General features: G+C 38.3%; 1 protein-coding gene across 1 annotated transcript in view; it reads right to left on the bottom strand.

Annotated features, from left to right (window-relative positions):
* Positions 1 to 882: 882 nt before the first annotated feature.
* Positions 883 to 22,430, bottom strand: part of LOC149164738 (uncharacterized) — a 221,262-nt gene continuing 199,714 nt past the window's right edge. Inside the window, exons 4-6 of the mRNA XM_089432182.1 lie at positions 2,030 to 2,126; positions 1,374 to 1,436; positions 883 to 1,262 (exon numbers count right to left, since the gene is read on the bottom strand). Coding sequence (XP_089288308.1) covers positions 1,069 to 1,262; positions 1,374 to 1,436; positions 2,030 to 2,126 — 354 coding nt within the window. The 3' untranslated portion in view covers positions 883 to 1,068. The remainder of the gene's footprint in view (positions 1,263 to 1,373; positions 1,437 to 2,029; positions 2,127 to 22,430) is intronic.

The raw sequence follows: 22,430 nt of genomic DNA, 5'->3' as shown, positions 1-22,430 counted from the left end.
ATTTTCCTAAATTCTACAAGGTAAGATGAATTCTCTTGGATTAGGGTAAGGCAAAATACCATATGTTGTTCATATCCCAAGGTCCACTTACATTGATAGGGGGGTCATATTGGGGACAGGAAGATGGATTAGACATGCAGGAAAAGGGATATAGAATACCACAAGATTAGCAGGGATTCAATTCTTTGGTAAAAGGCATTGTTGTGCTACAAATTACATTGCTTCACTTGGAAAACGTTAGTGGTTTTGAATCTGACTTAGCAATTCAATTTGTATTTAGGATAGGAATTTTAAGAAAAGATATTCCATCTCTTAATGTTTAAACGAAAACAGGCATGCTTACCCTCCTTGCCTGTGTAGTGAAGGCAAATGCAAATCCTCTACTAGAATTCTTGGATGATTGGTACTAGGTAGTCCTTGTAGTAGTCTAGCAATTAAGGATAGGGTTCAAAGCATAAGTTTCACAGATGGCATTTGTGTGATCTGTCATAAGGAAGAGATAGTCAAGCATTTCTTTGACGCCAGAAGGTGAGATGAACTTTCTGGGACTAGGTTAAGGCAGAGTACCATACATTGTTCATATCACATCCACACTGATACGAGGTCATTTTTAAGAACAGACGGATAATTAGAAACACGAAAAAAGAAATACAGGATACTACAACATTGGCAGGGATGAGATTCTGATGGAAAAGACGTCACTATTCTACAATCTACACTGTGCCTGGGGAAAGTTATTGGGTTCAAATCTGACTTAGCATCACTTTGCAATTAGGATAGGTATTTTAATAAAAGGCATTGACTCTCTTGAATTTTAAGCCAAAGCAGGCATGTTCACCCTTCTTGTGATGAGCATCCTTTATTTTCGTTGGCAATGCAAGATTGTATGATCTATCTGCTTTTGTGCATTAATGAAATTTAAGATCCACTGTATGTGTGTGAACTTCAAGCAGCTGTTCACAACGGTCAAAACTTATTTCGATACACAAAGAAAAACTACGAGTGACAAATTGACCAACTAGTGGTATTTCTTTCTAGACAATACTAGAGAAGCACATATACACATTATTATTTATAGGCTGTACCAAAAACATGTGGGCTTATGAGAGATATGCTTGGGATATATGTCATGTCAATAGAGGCATCAGAAAATCCAGACCCCCTAATGACCTTTCCTGTCTCACGGGTAAGGTGGCACCCATCTGAGACAAATTGTTGTAAAGGATTCATTAAGTTCTGCCAGAACCTTAAGGATGCGCCATCTGTAAAAACACGAAAAACCTCATGAGACTTAGCCGAAATCAAAGTGGCACTCTGAAGAGTTAAATATTTACTGAAGATTCCACTACGAAGAAATGGAAAACTTAGCTTACCCGGAGCAGCCACATGTTCTATAAAGATAAACTGGCCACGAGGTTTAAGTACTCTCTGAACCTCTGCAAGGAATGACAAAGAATGTGACTCTCAACTGAAAAATAGAAAATAAAATGTGCTTTATATGACAATGGCTAGAGATATTTAGATATTGAAAGGAATATGGAAAACATATGATATAATTTAGATCTTTGGACATGTAAATCCAAGCTTATGCACACTGCTTTAGATCTTTAAAAACCGTACAAAAGTGTACGTGTGCATATCATAGCAAGTTCATCGTAAAAATAGTAATGCTGATAATAATCCCAGATTGAATAATAGTTCCTTCTATATTACTAAGAGTCCTTCCCAGGCGTACATAAACTAAAAGAAAATGAAGCACACATGAAATCCAAGGATGATCTTGAGTCTTGACAGAATAGCGGTCACTTCACCAAGTCATCTCAGGCTGAAGTTAGTTGCAAAATATTATCTACTTTAAATGGGAAAGCTGAATCACCTTTAGCATGTTTAGGAAACTCCTGATGAAATTGTTGATGTAACAGACCTGTTTTTAAGGAAGAAAACTGAAGTGCACCATGTGTGCCACTCTTTTGCATTCGCGCTAATTTTCTCAAGGAGAATTATTAACAAAATAAAAAAATAAAAATACCTTTCAACGTCTTGCCAACATCTTTGACAGAACACAAGACTAGAGTGCAGACAACTGCATCCATACTTGAATTAAAAATGGGTAAAGCCTCCCCGACCTGTCAAGGAAATATTAGTGACGACAATCATCAATTTTGTGTCTTGTCTTTGCAATGTGCTCCCTTGTACTAGAAGCAATTTAACATGACGAGAAATGCACTTCCCACATAAATTATTCATCTGTTAGATTATATTTTATTTCATTCTAGAAACAATATTCATTCTAGTTGATACTTATCTTAATTATAGTACTCTGCATCTTTTGGAATAGATACAGGCAATCGAATACTGGTCCTTTTCATTTCATATGTTGTGTTAAACCTCTATTATTATTAAATTTTGTAGTTAATTCACCATACCTGATATCATATTTATATAGTCATTCTAATCTCAGCTTAATTTGTCTGTGCTGTGGTGTATATATATTTCAATTTCCATGTGAAACTGTTGTAAGTTATATATCTCCAATGCCAAATGAGTATGGTAGAACATGCACTTTGATGTAACTGTATATGTTTATTGGAAGAGTAGTACTAACGAACATAAGAAATTTCGTAAAATAATACAATGTAAAAACATGACAAATAATATATTAACAAAAAAAGGATGATGAAGGAATCGAGTAAATTGCATTTGATACTTGTTTCATGAGACAAAAAGCATCATAAGATGGAAGAAAATGCTCCGTCAGATTGCCAAATAACTACAATAAATTTATAGTTTGAGAGACATTTCAGTAAATATTAAAATCACTATCAAATGAAAATCAGACATCAAGTTCAAAGTGAATGTTGATCAAATAAAGCTGACTAGGGAGATTGTTCTGAATGTTTACGAACGACACAACAATGTTGAGCATTGTTTTGATATAAATTCATTTCAAAGGTGATTACTGCTACTATTCATTAAGTTAATCATGCAGAATTCATTCAAACCTATATTGTTGGATCCTTCCCCCAAGATACACCCAGATATGTATCGTATATGTATCCTTCTTGGATACGTCCTGCATCCTTCATATCATTAAACTAATTTTCATATCCAACAGAGACGCAGCATGGATCATTCAGAAATACATACAGCCCACGCTAGATACATCCACGAGGAATTCCTACGTAATCCAAACGAATAAAATAAACATTAAATACATCAATCACAACAATAATTAGACATATGTTCCTATGGAATATGTACAGTAGACTTCCTTGCAAAACATTGTTTGATCGGTAAAAGGATTTCTGAGGTTCAATCCTGGATTCTTGGGGTTTGATTAGCACCCTTGCAAAACGTTGTTTAATCCATAAAAAGATTTAAGATAATCAATCCTAGATTCTGGGGTTTGATTGGCAGTTATGGTGAGAATAGACCCGAGACTTGTACAAAACATTGTTTGATCGGTAAAAGGATTTCTGAGGTTCAATCCTGGATTCTTGGGGTTTGATTAAAACCCTTGCAAAACGTTGTTTAATCCATAAAAAGATTTAAGATAATCAATCCTAGATTCTGGGGTTTGATTGGCAGTTATGGTAAGAATAGCCCCGAGACTTGTATTGGCAGTTATGGTGAGAATAGCCTCGAGACTTGTAACTCCAGCATATGTCATTGTCTTCACCCAATTTCCATCCTTCGAAATTCTCCTTCACTTTCTAACCTACAATCCTGTCTTCTATGCACTCATAGCAGAGATGATTTTTCATGTATCACGCATGATAAATTTGAAAACTTCATTGCAAATGTGGGATAAATCCTATGTTTTTTCTTCTAATGTATAGTTCTTTATATTAATATATCATATACTTTCCCACTATGTTTCTTCGTGATGTACTTATAAGTTGTTAGTGTTTGAAAATGTAACTAGTGTCAGTCTTCATAATGTTATGTAATTTCATCATCAAAAATATTTATATTATTATTTTATTTTTTATCAAAGTATGTTCTTCATGTTTATAGAGTCAAAAGAGTGAAGAAGAAAAATATACGAGCCAAATCCCATTTGGACTTTTGTAAAAAAAAAGAATTTTATATTAAGTCAAAGTCCCAAATTTTCAAGTTGACCCTCCTTGAGAACAAGTCGGCTTGGGCCTCCAAGAGCCACCTATTCGACCCTCCTAGACAGCTATATATAAAAGGAAATTTGACTAATTTGGAAGATCATCTCATCACACAGGAAGAAGCATATCTGAACCTAACAAAGGACAAGTGAAGGATGAATAAAGGGAGAGACAGTCAAGCTACAAGACATGAAAATCATTCTTTTCGATAACAGAATTTTCTGATGTGACAGCTCACACATGTGAGGACAAAGTTCTGTACGAAGCTGAATTTTTCTATGCTATTGCAGGCCCGAAATTTCAGGGGCTAAAATTTCATGGAGTTGACAGTTTGACTTATGTTGACCTATGATTTTGGAGGTGACTTGGAGGAGGGTTGTGTTGAAATTCGTAACTAGGTTCGGTCTTCATAAATGTATTTGAGTCACAATAAAATGTACTTATCAAAAGAATGAAGAAAATATTTTTATTATTGTTATTATAACTTATTAAAGCATGGGTTTTATGTTTGGGTCATCTTGTTTTAGGTCAAAGTCTCAATTGAGGACTTCTAAGATTTATTTTGAGTCATTATAGTCATTTTCTATTAAAATAGACCCTTCTTGGGCTTTCGAATCATGTAAAAAGAATTATTTTTGAGTCAAAAATGAATTTAGTCCTCTCCACACCAAGTCGGTATCAAATCAAGTCAGCCTCAAGACAGGTAATTTGACCTCTCTGGAAGGATATATATACAAGGCAGTTTGAATTCATTTGGAGAATATCACTCTCTCACACATAGTTTGATATCTGAAGCTGGAAGCTAGCAAGTGTGAAGTTGGAAAAGGGCTAGAAGAAGAGCTGGAAAGGAGTGTGAGTTTTGGGAGGAAGAAAAAAATATCAAGATCGAAAATTTGGCCATCTCACTCTCACTTCTGAGGTGTATCAAGGGAGATCGAAGTTTTCCTAGTCTAGTCGAAGTTGTTGCCACTGCTACTGGTTCGAAGGATGAAACTGCTACTACATATTGATGCTGCAAGGTTGAAGTTGCTTTTGAAGGGTTATCATCTGCAAGAAGGATTGAGGGCACACTTGGTGTGGAGGAAGTCTTTGTCTAGGTCAAAGAGTCTTGGATTATCTCAAGAAACTATTGAAGATAGAATTGTTGATTGGGTTTTTCCCTAGATAGGGGTTTTGCCCTGGCTGTCCGCCTACATCTGTTGTCCTTGTGTTATTGTTTTGGTAATTGCTTGATGAACTAAAAGATAAAAGAAGAACATAAAGATAAAAGAATCACAAGTAATTATCTATATATGATAATATTTTTGCCTTTCTGGCTTTCTAACATGGTATCAGAGCTAAGGTTGAAGGAGGAAAAAGGAAGTTTTGATTATCTACTAGAAGGAATCTAAAGGACTGATCAAGGGATCATATAAGGAGCTCTTATAAGAGAAGAAGCTCACTATCTTCAAGGACAATGTCTAACACAATAAATAGTGAGAACAAATTGGAAGGAGCATCAAACCACAAGTCTTGGAAGAAGAGAATTGACCTCATTCTTGAAAAGAACAAGGTCTTGGATTTGGTCAAAGGAAAGGTGAAGAGACCTACCGAAGAATCCAATGATGTAGATAAGGTGAAGTATAGGGAATTAGAGATATTGGCTATGACACTAATGGTAGAGAGCAAAAAGGTCAATCTTGTTCCATACATTTCCAATATGACCATGCTTAAGAAATGTATGAAGCTTTGTCAAAATTATTCACTATCAAGAACATCGGTCAAGTAGCAAGTTTGAAGAATGAGTTAAGGACTACAAAAATGACAAAGGATGATATTGTGGCTTCCTTCTTTGTGAGGATATCTAGAATTAGAGATGAACTTCAAGCCATAGATGAAATTGTACCAGAAAAGGAGCTAGTAATCACTGCATTATTGGGATTACCACCTACTTGGAGTTCTTTTGCTTCAGGTCTCAATAGTTGGAAAGAAGCTCCTACCTTCGAGAAATTGTGGAATGCTTGCACCCAAGAAGAGATGAGAATCTCATTAGTATCCAACAATGAAGAAGAAAAGGTTTCAAATGCATACTTCGCTTCTCACAAGAAAGGACACTCCAAGAAGTCAAGAGGGCCAAGAAGGAAGGTCGATATGTCCAAGATAGAATGCTACCAATGCCACAAAATGGGTCACTATAGAAGTGATTGTCCTGAAAATCCAAAGAACAAGAAAAGAAGCAAAGACCAAGCCAATGTTGTTGAAGAAGGATCTCCAAAGAAGACTAAGCCCGAAGAACTAGATATAAGGGACTTACACTACTAAGTCCTTTGATCTAAGCTTTAGTTATTTTATTTTTGATTTTTAGTATTTGTAGGTTTAACATATTTTGGAAAAACATTTTTTATTTGTTCTTAAGGTTATAGATATCCCTCGAGCTTGGAGGGAGCCGTCACCAACCTTCAAAGATAAGTATCTTATTACCTTTTTCATTGTTAGTCTTCCTTACTTGTCTAGTTTTGTTTGCATTAAATACTAATCACATTTCTACTCATATTTTGCTTGCCTAAGAAAAATTTGGTGAAGACTCAAGGAAGAAGGCCTCACAAGACAAAGCATTGGAATTACAAGGTTTGTTAAGAAACAAGAGGTATCTTTTGAACTACAAGTTTTTGCTCTCTTTGTATTCATTCTCGATAAACTATTACTAACATCATTGTGTCAACCTTTCTTGAATCTTAAAAATTCTTGATTTGGTGATTCATCATTAGATAAATCTACCCTCCTCATATCTTTGATTACTCTTATGGAACCCTAGAAAGGTTCTTTGTGAAAAACCCTAACTTAAGGGTATGTCAATGATAATGTGTGGAACCCTAACCTACTTAGGGTTATTGTTGAAGTCAAAAGAAATTGTTTGATGATGTCATGAAACCCTAACTTGTTAGGGTTGAATGGTAATGTCCGAAATCTTGAACCTTTGAAGTATTGATAATTTAGGGTTTGCTATGTTTTGCATTGAAACCCTAGATCATTAGGATTTGCAAGGTGTATAAGAAAGACCCTTATAATATCCTAGAAACGAAATCCTTGGCATGTGTGCGTTTGTCTAATCAAACCCTAGTCTAATCAAGTTTGTTATATGTCTAACTCTTATTGATATTTGTGTAGTTGGGTTTGACTAACACATGTTATGATATGTATGTGCATGATGATGGAATCCTAGATGTATGAGTTGACCTAATTGTTGATGGTCATGAGTCCTAGGGTTTGGAACTAAGCCCTAGTCAAAGTTTGATTCTCTAGGATGATTGTATTCTAGGGTTTTGTAACTAAACCTTAGTAGAAGTTAAAATCTCTGATATATGATGATAGTGTGATATTCTGGGATTTATGAAAAGTTGATAAAGTCTGAAATTGTATTGTGGTTATTGAGAATTAGTAAAATCTAGGGTTTACAACAAACCCTAGTGGAAGCTAGTCATGTTGTTACTTTGAATTAAGTTGTGATTGGTTTTGATTGTTAAAATCTCATGTATGAAATCTAGGGTTTTGCACTAAATCCTAGTAGGAAGTCTAACATATGAATTCTAAAGTTGTTAGATACATTGTATTTGTTTGAATTGTTTCTGGGGTTTGCAATATGTTGTAGTAGGGTATGGATACCTCTAGAAGATACATTGAAATCCTAGATGTAATAGCAGTTGTTATGAAATGATCAAAGTCTTGATGAAGTAGTCTAAAGTTTATGACAAAAACCCTAGTAAGAAATTGAAGTGTATGTGTCTCTTGTTTGTAACCAAGTGTGAGTATTTGATGTCTAAAGATGACTGCTCCCATTATATGGTTTTCATATGGTTAACTTCATGCTTCTATAGTTTTGGTTGTACTTGCTATCTAAGTTGTGCAGGTACATAATCTTCAAAAAGGTGAAGATGTTCGTTGACAAGCATGAAGAAGAAAGTTATATGAATAATGATGGTCATGATAACTTTGATGAGAAGAATGGAAGCCACGAAAAATTCTCCAATGTCGTAGAAAAGAAGTTGAACCCCCTAAAGTTAAAAGGGAGCTTGAATGAAAGAAATCTCCCTAAGTTAAGAGGGAGCTTGGATGAAGGGAATCTCCCTAGTTGAGAGGGAGGTCATATCATAGTCATGATGGACACCTTGAAATTGGAGAATGTATTTTGAAGGGTTGCTGAGATAAGAAAAACTGGATCTATTTGTGGAATATGTTGCTGAGGAATCTTTTGTCAAGATTCATTGGAAAGCTCTAAGTCCTACTGTGAAAAGTTGAGAAGCAACATCAAGATGTCTGAAAGACCCCGAAGGTTTGTATTTATGTACATTTGAAAGTTTGTTACTGATTGGGGTTGTGTTTGTACAGGTAAATCTCTCAAAGTTTGATAGCATGTTTTACATGCTTAGTGTTGTCGATCAATTTGATTGGAGAGATTTGTTATCGATCTGTTTGATCGGGGAGGATTTGTTACCGATTGGAATAATTGGGAGAGTTGAGGCTTTGTGTGTGAGACACATTGCCTGGGAGGACATCTAGTCGACACTTTGTGTTGATGTCTAGTTCCCGAAGTAGGGAGGGTGGCATTGGTCATAGAGCTCTGACCTTGGATATGCACCTAGATCCCTAGGTTGATGGTTAGTAAGTAAGCCTGATGGTACTTAGAGAGGCTGAAAGCTTTAGTCCATCTTAGTCCCACCTAGATAGATTTCCCTGGTCAAGAATCTAGTCCATGGCATTGCAGTGCCTAAACTGTTGAAGGACCTTGGATAGACTGCCCTGGTCAGAAATCTAGTCCATGGCATTGCAGTGTCTAAAATTTTTCATGGTTCATGTATTTTGAGATCTTCCTTGTACTTGTCATTATGAATACCTCCCTAGTTAAGAGGGAGTGTTGAAATTTGTAACTAGGTTCGGTTTTCATAAATTATATTTGAGTAACAATAAAATGTACTTATCAAAAGAATGAAAAAAATATTTTTATTATTGTTATTATGACTTATTAAAGCATGGGTTTCATGCTTGGGTCATCTTGTTTTAAGTCAAAGTCCCCATTGAGGACTTCTAGGATTTATTCTGAGTCATTAGAGTAATTGTTCATTAAACAAGACCCTTCTTGGGCTTTCGAAACATGTCAAAAGAATTATTTTTTAGTCAAAAATGAATTTAGTCCTCTCCACACCAAGTCGGCCTCAAGACAGGTAATTCGACCTCTCTGGAAGGCTATATATACAAGGCAGTTTGAATTCATTTGGAGCATATCACTTTGTCACACAGTTCGATATTCGAGGCTAGAAGCTGGGAAGTGCGAAGTTGGAAAAGGGATAGAAGAAGAGCTGGAAAGGAGTGCGAGTTTTTGGAGGAAGATAGAAGACATCAAGATCGAAATTTTGGGCCATCTCACTCTCACTTCTAAGGTGTATCAAGGGAGATCGAAGTTTTCCTAGTCTAGTCGAAGTTGTTGCAGCTACTACTACTGGGTTGAAGTTGCTATTGCATGTTGATGTTGAGAAATCTAGGGCATCAAAAGTTAGGAGATTTATCTTTTTGATAATTGCTTGTGATAGATTTTTACTTCTTGGATTATGATCTTCTCTTCTTAATGTTATTATTGTGTTCTTTTCATCAAGACAATTGCCAAATAAACAACAAAAGACAAGAGACACAGTATGCAGCCTTGTCAGCCAGGGCCAAAACCTCTCACTCTTTGAGAGGAAAACCCAAACAAAATTCTTCTTATAGATCTTCAATTGACGAACACCAAGACCACAACAAATACCCTTAACACTAGAGTCCTCCCAAGACCAAGTCACTAGCCTCTTATTCAATGTTGCATTTCCTCTACTCATTCTCAACTTCTTCCCTTCTTGATCTCAGCTTCCCTTGATTCTCGGTCTTTTATTCTACACTCGTAACCCTACCACAGAAACCCTAGATTATCTTTGCTTCCTTTTGTTGATTTGAGGTAGCATCGGATGTGCTCTAGCCATGAAAATTCGTGGAGAGGCTAAAGCGCATGAGATCTCCAAGACCCAGAAATGGTTTGGTGAAATTCCACCCGCTTAGAGAGATATTAAAATAATTAATATTTTTAATCGAGTTCCTACGTCTAAACTTAGGAAAATTAGAATATTAATGGGTATTAATATAAAACTGGGCAAGAATGTTCTAAATGACATAGATCAAGTCAAATCTAATCTTAGTCGTTGATCAGGGACTTAATCTTGGTCATTGAAGACTCAACAAGAAAAGTATAAGAGGAGGCTTGAGGATCAGTTGGAGACACACCGAGATTGATCAATCAATTCGATTTTCTGGAGCGGGGTTTGCTGAGAAAATTCGAACAAATGATATGAGTTGCAGCGAGGGGCAATTAGTACATAGTAGAGAGGCAGAGATAGTTCTAGAGGGCTAGCGCAGTGATTGAGGAGGCGACGCAGAGCAGCAGGAGACGCAGAGGCAGCAGGAGCCACGCAGAGGTAGCAGGAGCCATGCAGAGACTGCAGAGAGGCTGAGGGGCCTGCGTAGGTGACGCAAAAGGCCAAAAAGTTGACGCATAGAGGTAAAGGGTTGACGGATGGGGTTCCAAAGCTACGCAGAAGCTAGCAGGGCTAACGCAGAGCCTTAGAGAAGCATCGGAAGGATTTTCATGGGGCAGAATAGTGCTGAGAAGCTGAAGATCTGCTTCCGAGAAGAGGTATTACTGTCGTGTAGAAATATCCATTGGGTAAGCTAGTTTGGCACCCTAGTTGTACTCACGAAAGCTGCTTAATAATAAAACCCTCAGAACTATTGCACCGGTTTTCCCAAGTTGGGTTTTTCCAGGGACGATTGTCCAAAAATAACGGTGTCCCTTGTGTGTTTGTCTATTATTTCAGTTGATGATCTGTATATGAGTTGAGACTGCATTTGTGTTTATTTTCAGTATTTATATGGTTAAATAACTTGTTAAGGAATAAACAAGTAGGTGAAATAAACCAGATAATGCAGTAGGAATTTCTGACATGTCAGACTTAGAAATTTCAACATGGTATCAGAGCATTGCAGATCACAGGAGGACTAAAGGCACCAGCATAATTGGAGATTTGCAGCAGTAGCAGTTGTCCTAAGAGACAGAGTTGCTCCTAAGCAGAAAGTAGCAGAGGAGTGACACAGAGGGCCTGTGATATCATTTTGAAGCCAGAGAGAATGGCCAGCGCAGAGGCAGAGAGAGGCAGAAGAGGCTCACAAAGAGCCATGCCATCCTACTCAGCCAGGTAGGCTTGACACAGTTGGCCAAAGGAGTGATTCAGCGTTTGCCGGGATTACACAGAGCTGGAAGGCTCAGTTTCTTCAGTTGTTGGGGCATAGGGAGCTATGGGCAAATTGTGGATTAGGAAGTTGGTGGGGTGTTGTTGTTGTCGAAGCAGAACAATACCTAACAGGACAAAACCAAGGTAGAGGGAGTCGCTGCCTTGACAGATTTCTAGCCAAGAAATCCAGATCCGAGTTGCAATTGCAAAGAGGATCGGAGAGGAGCACATCGACAGTTGGCGGGAAGATTTCTAGCAGGGAAATCAAGACTTAGAGGGAGATTTCCAGGAGGGAAGTTAAATCTCAGAGGGAGTCCAAAAGAGGAGCACAGATGGCAATGAACAGACTGAGGGATTAGGACAGGTTGGACGGGGCCTCCAACTTTGTCATCTGGAAGGCCAAGATCCTGTATGTTCTAGATAGACATCGCATCAAGGGCTTCGCCTTGAGAACCGTGGCTATCCCAGTTGACCCAGTTGATAATGAAAGGTATGAGGATGCAATGGTGAAGGCAAAGTGCATAATCCTTGATGGGGTCAAGGATCATGTAGTACCGCATATTGCCGAGAAGAACACGGCAAAGGAGATGTGGGATACCTTAATGACATTGTATCAGGGAACTTCCATGCAGAGGAAGATGCTGTTGGAGAATCATCTGCAGTCGTATCAGATGCAGAAGGGGGAGCAAATAGATCTATACCTCAGCAAGTTGCAAGAGATTTGGGACGAACTTACTTCCATAGGGGCCACACTAGATCAGGAGTTCATGGTGAGGACCACCTTGAATGTAATCTCCGAGGATTGGGAGACATTTGTCCAAAGCATTTTGGGCAGAGCTAATCTTCTAGGATGGGAAGAGATGTGGGCAGCTCTTCTCCAAGAAGAGATCAGACGATTGACCAAGGCAGGAAGTAGTAGCAAAGGAGGTCGAATCAAGAAAGAGGAAGAAGAGGATGCGGCTCTAGCATCTGCGGGACAGCAGGGGAAGAGGAAGAAGAAAGACATATCCAAGGTAAAGTGCTTCCATTGTGGGGAGTTGGGTCATTATGCAACCCAATGTCCTAGGAAGAAGAATAAGGGAGAGGCTTCTGACTCCAAGGCAGCTCTAGCTAAGGCGGAGAAAGAAGTCCACACGGATGACGATTGTGCCATGAGTGCTCATGCACATCTAAAGAAGAGGTGGGGTGACATCGATTCGTTGTCAGGAGGAATATAGAAGATTTAGGGGTAGGATCCTTGAGATACCCAAACTCTTGGATCATATCCGACTACGGGAGCCCCGAATGACAATAGCAAGATGACGGATGTCGGTAGAAGCAAGATGCGATGGAGCGACAAGGCAGTGCTAGAATGTAGAGGTCTGTGGCAGCGCAGTGGGGGTTGCAGCAGTGCGAGAGGCACAGAGATGGTTGCAGCAATGCAGAGAGGCACAGAGATGGTTGCAGCAGTGCAGAGAGGCACAGAGGTGGTTGCAACAGTGCAAGAGGCACAGAGGTGTTTGCAGCAGCGCAGAGGTAGCAGAGGGAGCACCAGATAGCAGCAGAGGTAGCTTCAGCATCAGGAGGCTTCTAAACTGACAAGGATGTCAGTATTTGGGTAGATCAGTTACTTACTTCTCGATAACTGAGTTGCAGTGCAACAGTTAGCAATGGTAGTGCTATGGGCAGCATGGGCAGCATGTTGAGAGGAAGTTGCAGTACAGATGTAGTAGTGGTAGTGGCAGAGCCATGGGCAGCAGTACAAGAGGCAACAGTGCAGTGGATGTAGGGCAGCAGGCCCAGCATCAGCACAGGTACCGGTGCTGGAGGATCAGTGTGATGTTCAATGGTGGAGCATTACTAGAGCACATTCCTTGCTAAGAGGGAGTGTTGATTTGTGGTAGCATCGGATGTGCTCTAGCCATGAAAATTGGTGGAGAGACTAAAGCACATGAGATCTCTAAGACCCAGAAATGGTTTGGGGAAATTCCACCCGGTTAGAGAGATATTAAAATAATTAATATTTTTAATGGAGTTCCTAAGTCTAAACTTAGGAAAATTAAAATATTAATGGGTATTGATATAAAACTGGGTGAGAATGTTCTAAATGACATGGATCAAGCCAAATCTAATCTTAGTCATTGATTAGAGACTTAATCTCGGTCATTGAAGACTCAACAAGAAAAGTATAAGAGGAGGTTTGAGGGTCAGTTGGAGACACACCAAGATTGATTAGTCAGTTTGATTTTCTACAGCGGGGTTTGCCGAGAAAATTCGAGCAAGTGATCTGAGTTGCAGCGAGGGGCAGTGAGTACATAGCAAAGAGGCAGAGATAGTGCCAAAGGGCCAGCGCAGTGATTGAGGAGGCTACGTAGAAGCAGCAGGAGCTACGCAGAGGCAACTAGAGACCGCACAGAGGCTGAAGGGCCTGCATAGGTGATGCAGAAGGCGAGAAAGCTGACGCAGAGAGGAAGAGGGCTGACACAGGGGGTTCCAGAGCTATGCATAGGCTAGCATGGCTAACGCAAAGCCTTAGAGAAGTGTCGGAAGGATTTTCATGGGGCAGAATAGTGCTGAGAAGCTGAATATCTGCTTCCGAGAAGAGGTATTACTATTACTGCCGTGTAGAAATCTATGTTGGGTAAGCTAGTTTGACACCCTAGTTGTACTGAAGAAAGCTGCTTAATAATAAAACCCTCAAAACCGCTACACCGGTTTTCCCAAGTTGGTTTTTTTTGGGGACGATTGTCCAAAACTAACAGTGTCCCTTGTGTGTTTGCCTATTATTTCAGTTGATGATCTGTATATGAGTTGAGACTGCATTTGTGTTTATTTTCAATATTTATATGGTTAAATAACTTGTTAAGGAATAAATAAGTAGGCGAAATAAACCAGATAATGCAATAGGAATTTCTAACGTGTCATACTTAGAAATTTTAACACCTTTATAGTCTCTTCAAGAGAGAGACCTCTTGCACCTTAACTCGGCTTCTTCTAGCGAGGCTCTATACCTAAATAATGATCACCTCAAAGTGACAGCAACTCTTTCAGCTTCCTCTAGATACCTTCTGATCTACTACCTTTGCATGTGAGAGGAAAAACTAACCCAAAAACAATGCTTGACTATCTTCGTTATCCTTCCTCTTTGTTGCACTGATATGGAGGCTTCTTCTAGTGTATATTTCACACTTCTTTCTCAACTTGCTTCACTGAATTCGTTGTCTCCAAATGAGGCTGAGTATGGGTATATATACTAGTTTTCATGACCTTTAGGCTGACATGATCTCTACAAGGAAAGCCAACTTCATCTTCTTGATGCATCCCTTCGTTATAGGCCAACATGATGATGGCTAGTGATAAGGTCTTGGAGGATGACTTTACATAGACAAGTATGACTCTTTACAATGTATAACATGAATTTCGTTACATGACTGACTCTTTTATTCTTTTATGACTAGATGACAAAATTCCTAAAGGCTCTCAATGGGAGCCTTGACTCAAAAATAAAATCTCTTGCTCATGAAACCCATGATGCAAGCATTACAATAATTTTATTTTTCTTCTTTACATCTCTTACATAAAATCACAATTACATGTCATTATGAAGACCAAACCTAGTTACACTTTTCAACACTCCCTCTTAACTAGGGAGGTATTCATAATGGTACTTGGTCATTCTCAATCTGAAGAATTTATCATAAGAAGAATCAGATTGGTAACCCATTTGTTTAGCATCATATCAACCAACGTTGTCAAATAGCAAGGTCTTGATTAACATCTCTATCTCTTCACAAGAACTAAGCTCAATGCTGGCGAGACCAACGATTTATAGACGCTTTCATCATTGTCTCTCTCGGAACATACCCCACCCAAGTTCTCAAGGTGTGTTCCATTAGGACTATTCTTATCTTGGATGCCCAATCCTCAAAGAATATCGGTGCTCCACGACTACTCTTATCTTGGATGCCCTATCTCATCCTCAAAGAGTATCGGATGCCAGATGATTACCCAATCCTCTGATTTTGTCTTCCCAAGTGAAGACTAGAATGATGTGACTATCTCTCCTTCTCAATTAGGGAGGACATATTTATTCCAATAAAGGAATTTACTCATTCCTACTTAAGGAATGTGCCTAAGCTCCCTCTTGGCTTAGGAATTTCCAAGTTTCTTCTAAGTAAAAAACTTATTTCCAAGCTCCCTCTAAAATAGGGACCTACAGTAGCTCCTCAGGTGGAGATGATAGGACAACCAGTTGCTTGAAGAACTCCTTCCTTCGATGTCATGAATTTCTTTTTCGATATGGAGTATTCTTCTTTTGGGACCTCTTCATACGGCACAAACCATCCATCACTTTCATCCATGAGTTATTCATGTCATCATTCCTTTTATCAAAAAGTGATTCATCAGTCTTCATTTGGCATTGCTTCATGTTATGCTACTTTCATCATGCTTTCTTTCCTGGAAGGTTCTTGCATCCTTTTACATGGTTCTTCATGGAAGACATTTCATAGTTCTTCCCTTTGGTAGCCCTGCATAAGCCCATCCAAATACTAGTTCATAAATAATGAATACTTAAATCATAATTACCTGATGGTCTTTCATCATGACATCTTCTTGTAGGCATCAACATCCTGCATGTATGTTGACATATATTCTAAAGATATGTATTGTCAAGGCTCCCCATCCTTTTCCAGACTTCCATCATGTTGTAAAATGTAACTAGGTTCGGTCTTCGTAATGACATGTAATTATGATCTTTGTAAATGATGAAATAAAAGGAATAAAAAAAATGTATGCCTTGCTTCATGGGTTTCATGAGCAAGAGGTTTTATTTCTAGATGGCTCCCATTGAGAGCTTTAGGATTTTTCAAAGAGTCAATGCCATAAATGAAGATATGCCAAAAGTATTCTAAGTTTATAGGACTATCAAAATAGCCCTCCAAAAGACAAGCTTGAATCTCCTCTTGAAGTCAGCCTGCAAGATGAATTAAATGACACAAGTCGGCTCACAAATAAGAGACACATCTCTTCATGTATACAAGTCGGCTTATTTATGGACAAACTATTATAAATACATGGCTATGATCTTCGTAGAAGGACAGACAAGAACTCGTCTATCTCTGAGATTTTCGGAGGTCAATTACAGAGACAGAAGTTGGGATTTGGATGAAGAGAGACAATCATACTTTGAATTCAATGGGAAGTCATTGTATTCAATTCAGATAAGAGTGAAAAACACAATATGGATAAGAAAACTCTGAACAAGGTACAACAGTCAAGGAATTTCGGATGCCTCTGTAATTTCGAGTGAATAGAAGCAGCGAAGGAGATGACTAGTTCAGAAATAAAGTCTTGGTATCCTAAAAAGGAATGATTGTTCAATGAAGATACTACAATTCGGTGTAGTAAAGGGAATTCGGAATCCTCTACAAACACAGTGACAGCCAGAGTCTTTCTGTTACACAGTTTGGACAAGTACAAATATACTACAATTCGATGCAAAAGGAAACTACAGTTCAATTTCAGTGCTATCTCAAGGACTCGTGCCATCACAAGAAGCAAGGTCTCGGTATTTACAAAGAAGATCGAAGTGGAAGAGAATCAAAGAAGAAGGTTGACTGTCAAAGAGGAATTGTGTCTTGGTCTTGGAGTGGCTAATAGGTCAAGGGTCTTGGTCTTGGTATTCGTCAATTGGAATCTCTATAAGAAGAATTTGTGTGGGTTTTCCTCTCAAAGAGTGAGAGGTTTTGGCCCTGGCTCATGCCTACATTGTGTATTTATGTTCATGCATTGGTTACTATTTGATGAAGAAGAACACTAATAATCTAACGTGAAGAAGATCCTAATCTAAAGAAGTAAAAAGCATTCACAAGTAGTCACTAATGGAAGAGAAATCAACTAACACTAATGCCCTAGATTTCTCAACATGGTATCAGAGCTAAGGTGTTGAAGTCAAAGGAAGGGCATCTAATCAAAGAGACATTCAAGGATCAAGTTTCAAGGAAAGGCATCAAAGCAAGTTGAAGGTTATCAAAGCAAAATATCAAGATCTACATTGAAGAACCAAACCCTAGATCGAAGAAGCAATCTACAACAGCAAGAGCCTTTGTTTCTATAGTCATCATCAAAAGGCCACAAAGACCCTCATCAAGTTGTCTACAAGGCAAGATAAGTTCTAAGGACTTTTAAAGATGAAGATCACATCATCTTGGAAAAAGTCTAAACCCTAGAAGCATTTCTGATCTACACTACGGTTCAAAGAGCTTTGACACGTTTTACAAATGAGTGGGTAGATTGTGGGGTATCCATTGTATTAGATGCATGGACAAATATTAGAAACCAACATTTGATAAATGTTCTTGGTGTTTCTTCTAGTGGTGCAGTATTTATTACATGTCATGACTCCTCCTCCATCACTGCATCTGCACAAAACATTGCAGATATCCTATTGAAATCAATCAAAGATGTTGGTCTGAATAATGTGGTTCAAGTGATCACAGATAATGTAGCAAATTGTAAGGCAGCAGGAAAAATTATTGAGCGTACTCATCCACACATCTTTTGGTCTGGGTGCCTAGTTCACACATTGAACCTTTTGATGCATGATATTGTGAAGCACAAAGAATGTGGGTGGATTACTGAGCTTTACAGGAGAGGGAAGCAGCTCATTAAATTCATCACAGGGCATAAAAGGGTAAACTACTTCTATGGCACTTACTCCAAGTTGCAGTTGCTTAAAATTGCAAAGACAAGATTTGCTAGTTATTACCTCACCTTTAGGCAGCTAGTGAAGGTGAGACAAGCTTTAACTAATCTGGTGTGTGCTGAAACATGGGATGAAATTAACACTGACATAGATGGTGCTAATGCAGTCAAGGACACTGTTCTTGACAGTTACTTTTGGTCACAGGTTAAATATGTTTTGCAATTCACCAAACCAATTTATTACATGATCAAGTTTGCAGATTCAGATCGACCAGTAATTGGGGAGGTGTATGAGCAAATGGATAGCATGTTGGGACAGATTAAAGACATTGTTAAGCCTAGAGATACCACCTTGTACAATTATATTCGTGTAGAGGTGCAAAACCGATGGGAAATGCTAAATGTTCCATTGCATGCATTAGCATATGTTTTGACACCTAAATACTATCATCCATCATGGCTTTCAACACTAGCACCTGGGGGGGAAGCAGGAGAAAACCACACCAAGATCAAGAGGTTCACAGAAAATATATGGCTGCATTGAGTAAATTAATCCCTGATGAGGAGGAGGCTGCATTGGTACGGAGACAGGTGAGCAACTATATGCTTAACACTGGTCCATTTGGGAGCATGCATGCAATTAAAGATCGAGAGACTTTTTCTTCTCTTGAGTGGTGGAACATGCATGGAGGGGGTACTCCACTTCTACAGGCTTTGGCATTGCGGGTGCTATCACAAGTGGTAAACACTTCTTCTGCAGAGAGGTGTTGGAGCTCTATTCTTTCATCCATAGTGTTAAAAGGAACAGATTGGGTTTAAACCGGGCAGAGAGCTTGGTTTATGTTCATTACAACTTGCGATTGGTGTCCCATTACTGTGAAGATGCAAAGTCTAATAAAGACATGTTGATTTGGGACAAGAATCTAGAGGAGCCCAATTTGGAGGATGGGGTGTTGCGATTAGAGCAATTAGAGGATACTCTTATCCAGGTATGTCCATTGTGGTATGAATTTTCCAATTTTTCCTTATAAATAATTTCTCTAATTCATGTTTTTAATTTTTTTGTTAACTAGTGTTTTCTTTTTTGCATGAATTTTTTGAGCGATTCCAGGATGATGATGATCGTGTTGATATGCCACCCCCACCCCCATCTGGTCCCTTGGTTCCTAGGTTCCATGGTTCAACACCAACAGCAGGGGGTTCTTCTTCATCAGTTTCAGTGCCACTTCCACAACTTCCACTGGCACCATCTTCTTCATTACCACCATGTGGAGGCCCCTGCCCGCCGACACGTTCTGTTCGTGGTGGAAGGAGGAGAGATTAGTAGATATATTCACAATCTACTACTTTTTGTCATAGATTACTCATTAGACTTGTAGGCTTGTGAATTTGAATTTTGAACCTTTTTTGTCTTGGCAGTGACCAAGTGACACAATGTTACTTGGGAGGAGCGGGAGGGGAGCGGGAGCAAGCGGAGCGGGAGCGACCATTTTCAGAAGCTCCCGGTTTGGGAGCGAATCGGGGAGCGATTTTTTAAAAATATATATATTTTTTATATTTTTTAATTTTTGATACATATATGTCAACAAAAACATGTAGAATGATGAAATAGACATAAAAAAACATAGATTGAACCATATAACAACAATCATCTAGAGTTATAATCTTCATCAACCACGTCCGCAAGTTAGTAACATAGTAACATACAACATATTGAGTCTCATGATTCATCAATCTTAAAGTTTCAAGCTTTTAAAATTCAATATATAACATTTATCATCATTGATCACCAAAGTTGTACTTGTAAGCTAAGTGTAACCATTACAACAAATAATATCTAACATGAAATGAAATGTTATAAAATGAAATGAAATGAAACAACTTTCAACTTTCATGAAGCATCATATTCATAATTCATTACTAATGAGTTATAATTGCCAACTTCAAACTTAAATTGTCATATATTGTTTAAAAAAATATCATATAATATATGAAAGAGTCAATAGTTATAAAAGCTACTAGAAACTAGAAAAGAGAAGTAAATCTATATCTATTTCTTATGCTTGGGCCTCTTGCCACCACGAGAAATGTCTAATTTTTTAGTCTTGTTGCAAAATCAGGATCTTTGTCATTAATATCACCTCCAAGCATTAATATCCAGAGGTATCTTTGTCATTACCTTTGTATCTGTATAGGGATCTTTGTCATTAATATCACCCTCTAAGCATTAACATAAGATAGAAAAAGCATAGCATGTCAAGTCAAGATTTTGTTTGAGTGATGCGTACATTTTAGAAGGGTTATGATAGAGGAGTCGACAACCAATGTCACTAACATCAAGGTACATAGAGGGATTGGTACTCTTGATTAAATATGAGTTCCATACCTAATACATGACAAAATTCAAGGAAACATTGCAATCCCCCAATCCTGAAATCCTGAAAAAGATAATAAGTCTGCTGGATTTTGAATGAAATCTAAAATTCTACTTTCTCCATATGAAATCCAATGAGGACGAAACCACTCTCAAACATCCTGAGTCATTTCATGGTAATGTAAAAATTTAAGTAAAAGGATGAAAATGAAAATTAAAGAAAATGTCACTTTTACTTTAAGAATTTAACATTACCATGAATAGCATATCAATACTAGGGCCTAGACTTGATCATTAAGTTGCCCCACTCAAAAACTATTTGTTTCTTTCAAAAAAATTGCATTTCGAACATTACTACAAAAAAAGAATGCAAAAAGGCAAAACGCTCCCGAAAACGCTCCCGAAAAGGCAGGGAGCGAAATTTTTTTAGGGAGCGCGCTCCCGAAATCGCTCCCTTTTGAGCGATTTCGGGAGCCGCTCCCGGTCGCTCCCGCCCGGAGCGCGGATCGGGAGGAGCGAGGGGGGGGGGGCGCTCCCCCGCAACACTGAAGTGACATATTTTGTAAACATTATTATTTGAATTTTGGACATGACAAATGTTGACAGTTGCTCACTTGCTAGATAAATCATAATATGCTCTATGTTTTATGTTTTATAATATGCTTAAATGTTTTATGTTTTATAATATGCTTAAAATTTTGACGTATGTTTGTAATAGCTAGAATATAGATGATTGTTGTACATACTAGTAACTACAATGGAATCATGGATGCCATATCTATCTTGATTTATGCAAAAATATGCATGTTTTCATGTCTTCTACAATAATTTGCTATTTGGGATGTTTGTTTTGAGTATAAATGCAAAAAATAATATATATATATAGCAGACCCTTCGCTTCCTAGATTTTGGAAAATGACGCTTCCGCGTCCCCGCTTCCAAAAAACGCTTCCGCTTCATGCAACATTGTGCAGGGTTCTGATACTTACAGAAAGATGTCATGGTGAAAGATCATCACAAAGGTAAATATGATTTGAAGTGTTCAGTGATTATTTTTGAACTAACATCTGGTTGGGCTTATGTAGGACTGTCAAAGGGAAGATCTGTGAATGACTTCCAAGCAGACTATATAGAAGGATGTAATGTCCTTCTGAGAAATATGGTATGCCAGCAAAATGACATGAAGCAAAGCTAGATGGATAATTTGATGGATCACTTAGGAGCATGACTAACTCATGGACAAAAGTGATGGATGATCTGTGCCCTATATATAGAAGTTCCCAAAAGTTGAAGACTCCTTAAAAGAAATTCATGACATCGAAAGGAGCTCTTCATGTAGCTAAGTGTTCTAGAGCTACTATAGGTCCCTGGTTAAGAGGGAGCCTGAGAAGAAGTTTCTTACTTGGAGGAAACTTGGAAATTTCTAAGCCAAAAGCTTAGGTACATTCCTCTATGATAGGAATGGGTACATCAAAGGAATAAAACCTCCTGGTATAAGAAGGAGCGATAGACATGTTGTTCTGTGCTTCACCTGAGAAGACAGAATGGAGGATTGTGTAATCATTTGGCATTCGATGCTCTTGTGGGATGAGATAGGGAATCCCATGGAAGAGTAGTCGTGGGGGACCGATATTCTTTTGGGGACTGGGGAGTCCAAGAAAAGAATAGTCCTCATGGAGCATATCCTGAGAGAACCTAGGTGGGGTATGTTCTAAGAGGGACAATGATGAGGATGTCTATAAATCATTTGTCTCACCAACATTTTGCTCTGATCTTATGGAGAGATAGAGTTGTTAGTCAAGGCCTTGCTATATAAATGTTGGTTGGTATGATGCTATACAAATGAGTTACAAATCTGAATTCTTCTTATGAGAAATTCTTCAAATTGAGAATGACCAAGTACCATTATGAATACCTCCCTAGTTAAGAGGGAGTGTTGTAAAATGTAACTAGGTTCAGTCTTCA

This window comes from Pinus tabuliformis, chromosome 5_1 (genome assembly GCF_031772625.1).
Source record: "Pinus tabuliformis cultivar Carrire ecotype Pingquan chromosome 5_1, CPIR1, whole genome shotgun sequence".
Taxonomy (NCBI): domain Eukaryota; kingdom Viridiplantae; phylum Streptophyta; class Pinopsida; order Pinales; family Pinaceae; genus Pinus; species Pinus tabuliformis.
This window is presented reverse-complemented; position numbering and strand designations above follow the sequence as displayed.